The 6,373-nt window shown below is 39.8% G+C and overlaps 1 protein-coding gene across 2 annotated transcripts in view; it reads left to right on the top strand.

The window, feature by feature from the left end:
- Cul5 (cullin 5) overlaps positions 1–6,373 on the top strand; it is a 50,604-nt gene that overhangs the window by 1,576 nt on the left and 42,655 nt on the right. For both annotated transcript variants that reach the window (XM_031343347.1, XM_031343348.1), the window contains exon 2: positions 6,196–6,305. In XM_031343347.1, coding sequence (XP_031199207.1) covers positions 6,196–6,305 — 110 coding nt within the window. The remainder of the gene's footprint in view (positions 1–6,195; positions 6,306–6,373) is intronic.

Genomic DNA, 6,373 nt, shown 5'->3' with positions numbered 1-6,373 from the left:
TTTTAATTTTTATTGTTATATGTAAGTACACTGTAGCTGTCTTCAGACATGCCAGAAGAGGGCATAAGATCTCATTATGGGTGGTTGTGAGCCACCATGTGGTTGCTGGGATTGAACTCAGGACCTTTGGAAGAGCAGTTAGTGCTCTTTTTTTTTTTAAAAAAGGTTTATTTTTACTTATTTTATGTGTATGAGTACACTGTAGCTGTACAGATGGCTGTGAGCTATCATGTGTGTGGCTGCTGGGAATTGAACTCAGCACCTTTTGCTGGCCCCGCTCACTCCAGCATAATTCACTGTAGCTGAAGAGGTCCTCAGATCTAATTATGGGTGGTTATGGGTTGTGAGCCACCATGTGGTTGCTAGGATCGAACTCAGGACCTTTGGAAGAGCAGTCAGTGCTGCTGAGCCATCTCAGCCCTAGTCCCAATATTCTTGAAGCTGAGGCAAGCTGATCTCTGAATCCAGGCCAGTCAGTAAAGCAGGAAAGAAAAAAAAGTACTGTAAATTCATGACAGTACATTGAAAAACTGACTCGGCAAAGTCAGTTGCCAGGAATACCAATTCTTCAAAAAGATGGTTTTATGAGATAATGACTGAGAGGAAAAAGCAGATGTCCTAAATGAATATTATGTAGTATGATTTATTTGTTTATGTATTTGTTTTTGAAGTAGATCTTTGTAGCTTTGGCTGGCCTTGGTACTCAGTGTGTAGACCAGGCTGGTTTTGAACTCAGGAGAGGTTTGTAGAGTGCTGAGATTCAGGGTGTTCCCCACCAGGCCTGGCTGATAGTCTGATTTTAGATAGCTAGCACTGTTGTAATATGAAGGACATAATAAACAGACATTTGATTCTGTTATCTACATTGTCAAACATTTACCTATTTTAGTGGTTGGAACTTTTGGGGAAATTGCAAATACTCACATTTTGAAAAGTACTAATCAAAATGGGGGAGACTGAAGGTTGTCTTTGGAATATGTGAGGACCTGCCAGGGCCCATCTATGATGTAATTTATGGGATTATTAAATCCAGGGCAGTTCCTACCGTGAGTAGCTATAGAGCTTACTGGGAAGTGGCCCGACTAGCATTTTTTTGTTGGATTAGTATATTGGCTTATTTGAGAAGTGCCTTGGACTTCTGCAACGAGAGTTTACCAGAGAAACTTAGCATGCCCATCAGTCAGGAAGGGAGGCAAAGGCCAGCCAAGAGTGCTGTCTGAGTCAGTACCAGATCTACCAGCTGTGCCCGCAACATGCTGACTAAGGAGCCAGAACCCACCCCTTCAAGGGGACCATCCCAGTTTACTGTGGCCGGAAGAAAGGTAGTATTTTTGGTTTGTTTCATTTGTTTGGGGTTGTTTTGTTTTTATAGTTGACAGAATTCAGAGAAATAACTCCTAGTACATTTGAGAAAATAAGATTAGAAACTTTATGAATTTCTAAGAATCTGATGCAATAAGACCTGCTTTTATATTGGCATTTTATTTTATTTGGGATCGTGTTTTCTGGTTAGATAAAGTGAACTGTCATTGGATTTTGGCAGTCTTTGAGTATGGAAAGATGTGTGTAGTGCATTTTGACATACAGTTATCAGCTGGTTAAATCTTCTGACTCCTTCTCATGTGGGAACTTTCTCTGTTTTCTTTTCCTTACAGTCTAGCTGTAGGACATTCCTAGCAATCTTACAGCACCATTTCATCTCCTATTTTGGATTACTTGATACTTAATGCTACCTGTTCTTTTTCTTTTGCAGTTGTTATCTGAGCTCAGAGTGCTCATTCTCTTCAGTTTCAGTTGATTCTCCTACTCCAAATGGCAATTGTTCAAATGTTTTCCTCTTAGTTACTAGCATACTAACTAGCAGTTTCCACATTTATTTATTTCCCTTGGCCACTACCACGCATCTTTCTGGTTTCTCCATATTGCCGTAGCTCTTTTTCAGGTTGCCCTCCACGTGTTTTGCTTAGCCTCCAGTGTCCTCCAGGACTTGGTGGTGGTCTCTCTCCTGCTGCTCTTTTCTTTTCCCCTGTCTAACTATAAGAAGGTTGTATCTCTTGTACCCTGCTAAGACTTTTCCCATGGGCCCTTTGTAGCCCTTTTTTCCCTTAATTGACCCATTCAGTTAAATGGGTCAGATGTAAGATGTCAGATGTAAGAGCCTGAACAGTAGTGATATCCTGATTGCCAAACCAGATTCTTCTTGATAAGATTCACCCTCTTGTCTAGTATTATTTCTTATTCTCTGCTGTTTCTCCTCTTTTGTGTGATTTTTTTTTTCTCATTGTTAGTGTCTTTCCCCAATCACTTGTTTTTCACTAACATCCAAATTGTTTCTCTGGATTCAATCTTCAGCTCTTTCTGTCTTTGTATTTTGTTGTTCGGCTGCAGTTATAACACCGCTTTCATAACTTTATCTCTTAGTGCTAATCTGATCTCTAGACCCTATCACTTTCTTGCTTAGCTGTGGTCCATTGTGCCAGTCATTTGAAACCATCTCAATTGGATCTTTTTTTGGTTTTTCGAGACTGGGTTTCTCTGTGTAGTCCTGGCTGTCCTGGAACTCACTCTGTAGACTAGGCTGGCCTCAAACTCAGAAATCCGCCTGCCTCTGCCTCCCAAGTGCTGGGATTAAAAGCGTGTGCCACCACTCAATTGGATCTTTTAACAAGAAACTGAAAAGGAACTGAGATGGGAGGCCCAGCTTTTTCTCAGTGCAAACTTTTGTCATTTGGAAAGAAGGAAAAAAAATACAAATAAGAGAGTCTGAGTGTCTAGAATTTATTCATTCTTAAAGTTGTTTATTAGACACCAACATGCAACGGTACCCTAAGGAATTTAAAGATATATATATAATAATGCCCATGCTGTATAGAAATTTGTCATATTCAAGAAGATTATACAGATGGTTTTCTCTTAAGGCAAAAGAAGTTTCAGAAATGTTACTATGTGCTATTTGTGTCTAACATATAATATTACTACGTGATAGCAGTAGGCCTTTGGGGCAAGACAGACTAATTTCGAGTAGCCTTTCTAAGTGACTATAAGAAACATTGCTTCTCTCAGCACTTGGGAGACACAGGCAGGTGGATTTCTGAGTTCAAGGCCAACCTGGTCTACAGAGTGAGTTCCAGGACAGCCAGGGCTACACAGAGAAATCCTGTCTTCAAAAAAACAAAGAACAAAAAACCAAACCAAAAAAAAAACAAAACAAAACATTACTTCCTTTTAGTCTTATATGATGGTTGTTAGTAGTTTATAACTTTTGGTGCCATAGACCCTTTTACATTTTTACATGAATTTATCATTTGATAAGCCTGCTGATTCTGAATTCTAGTGGGTCCAATAGGTTTGTGGTAGGTTTAAGAATTTTAGGTAAAGTTATTACCCTAGAAGATTTGATGTAGGTTGTCAGAGGATATGTTGGTTTCTGACGTATAATTAAGGAGGTTTTCAGATTTCATGAAGTATATGAACATCAGGTTAAGAACCTGTGAATAGTGGTTGTGGCTTGCACCTTTAATCACAGCACTGAGAGGCAGAGGCAGACAGATCTCTTGTGAGTTTCAAGACTAGACTTGTCTACAGAGCAAATTCCAGGATAGCAGTGCTACTCAAATAAAAATCAACAAATAGAACAAAAAGAATCCCACAATAAATGATTAGACTAAGCAGTATCCTTAAAAACATTTGTGTGGTCTCGCAGGTCAAACCAGCTAATAAAGCTCTTGCTGCCAAGCCTGATAACTTGAGTTACTTGATACCTCTGCGGCAATGGTAGAAGAGAACATACATTCACAAATTGTCCTCTGACCTCCAAATGCATGCCACACAGGAAGATGTAAAAGAAATAGGTAGGGCTGGGCGGTGGCGGCGGCGGCGGCGGCGGCGGCGGCGGCGGCGGCGGCGGCGGCGGAGGCGGAGGCGGAGGCGGCGGAGGCAGAGGCAGGTGGATTTCTGAGTTCAAGGCCAGCCTGGTCTACAGAGTGAGTTCCAGGACAGCCAGGACAACAAAGAGAAACCCTATCTGGAAAAAAAAAAAAAAAGAAATAGGTAGAACTTTAAAAAGTAAAGGATAGAAAAACAAAGCACGAGTTTCATAAAATAATGCTACTATACTAGAAAATGAAGGGGGCGGAGGGAGTCAAGAAATGAATGAAATTTTGTTGTTGTTGTTTTGTTTTCCAAGACATGGTTTCTCTGTATAGCCCTGGCTATCCTGGAACTCACTCTGTAGACCAGGCTGGCCTCGAACTCAGAAATCCTTGCCTGCCTCTGCCTCCTAAGTGCTGGGATTAAAGGCTTGTACCACCACTACCCTGCATGAATAAGATTTATTGGCCAGAACAAGTTGTATAAATTCATTTAGCTTGAATAGCAGCTAAGCTCTTGACTGGTTCATATGAGGTTGTTCCCTCTTTCTGTCTGGTACTGTGACTAATTAATTTGTTTTTTTCCTTCTAATAAGATACTATTCATAGGACAAAATGGTTAAGATGAACTAGTGTTTTGATATACTTGTTTGATAATGTTCATTTAAATCTTTGTGTATATTTCCTTTGTGTCTTGTGCTGCTCTCAAATTTGATGTCAAGATTTTATTAGCATTGTAAGATGAAACATTTTCTTTTAGCATTGATTTCAACCAACCATGAATCAAAAGTACTAAAAAAATTTAGACTTTTAAACATATACAGATATTTTCCTTGTCACTTTAATTATTTAAGTAATATAATACATTAAGAATTAGAAGTCGGGTGGTGATGGGCCACACCTTTAAACCCAGCACTTGGGGAGGCAGAGGTAGATGGATCTCTGAGTTTGAGGCCAGCCTAGTTTACAGAATGAATTCAGGACAGCCAGAGCTATACAGTGAAACCCTGTCTTGATTAAAAACAAAACAAAACCCCACAAAAGCACAGCAGGATTAAAGGTGGGTTTTGTGGGTTTATAATGTTGTTTTATTTTGTTTCTTTGAACTGGGTCTCTGTAGCTAAAGCTTGTCCTAGAATTTACTCTGTGTACCAGACTGGCCTTGAACTCACAGACATTAATTCACCTGCTTCTGTGTTGTGTCTAAATTCTGCTACCACACCCAGCTTCCCTCCCTCCCTCCTGTTTTTTAAAAAGAAGTCCATGGACGTAAATATTTTACATGCATGTATGTGCAATATGTGCATGGCTGGTGTCCCTGGAAGCTTGAAGAGTGAGTCAGATCCCTTAGAAGTGGAGTTGCAGAGAGTTGTGTTATCACGGGCGCTAGGATCTAAACCCAGTTCTTTGCAAGAGTACCAAGTGCTCTTAACTGCTGAGCTGCCTCATGAGCTGACAGCTTTACAGTATGAAAAGTTTAGTACAGCTACAAAATTAGAGGATTAAGTCTCTCTGTAAGATACCCATTCATTTTCAACACCAGAAAGACTCAGGCTTTACTGCAAGCTGGCATAATTACTGTTATTTGTTATGTAGCTGCAACATTCAGTTCAAGATCAGCTTAAGAGAGACATAGGACAGAGTCTAGGAGGTCCCCAGTACAGCTTCTGTTGTCCTCCCTGTGGTCATTGTATGACAATATATACAAATTGTGCCTGTGGAAGCTAATCTAACTTTTTCCTGTCCAATTTGTGTGGAATTTCTTCACAAAGATGAGAATGTTTATGTCCATGGGTACTTTGAACTCTACTTTGACACAAAGCCCTTCTCTAAATTACATTGTTAATCTTTTTAATTGGCCAGCCCCACTTTTGACTCTGCTGGTCCCACACCAAAACCACATTTGTTAGCTTATCCCTAACACAGAACTTAAGGTTCATTTTAGATACACATTCCCGTTGTCCAGGGATTGTCTGCCAGAAGGAGCCAAGAGGAAAGGCCACACTTTTTATAACAAATTCTTCCCTGTACACTCCATTTAAGTCTTAGTATTGCTGTCTCTTTCGTCCCCCTCCTCCTCTAGGATTGACCCTAGAGACTCATGCACAGGCTATAATTCTGACCTATAACTTCAGCCCTGATTTGTGTATAGTTATCTTTGATTCCCTGCTATAAGATTAACCTTATAAGAACTCTGTTTTGGAAAGGTGTTTGCTTTAAATTTGATCTCTTTATTTTTCTTGGCATCTCTTTAAAAGATGTATGTGAGACTTTTGTATTTAATTACTTTAAAATAAGCCATATTTTTTTTGTTGTTGTTTTTAAGAATAAAGGTTCTCTCCAGTTTGAAGACAAGTGGGATTTCATGCGTCCGATTGTTTTGAAGCTTTTACGCCAGGAATCTGTAACCAAACAGCAGTGGTTTGATCTGTTTTCGTAAGTAACCCAGCAATTCTGTTTGTTAGCAGAGCAGTTTGTAAGTAACCCAGCAATTCTGTTTGTTA

The sequence above is a fragment of the Mastomys coucha genome, unplaced genomic scaffold (genome assembly GCF_008632895.1).
Source record: "Mastomys coucha isolate ucsf_1 unplaced genomic scaffold, UCSF_Mcou_1 pScaffold23, whole genome shotgun sequence".
Classification (NCBI taxonomy): domain Eukaryota; kingdom Metazoa; phylum Chordata; class Mammalia; order Rodentia; family Muridae; genus Mastomys; species Mastomys coucha.
Note: the sequence above shows the minus strand (reverse complement) of the source record. Positions and strands in the feature narration are given on the sequence as shown.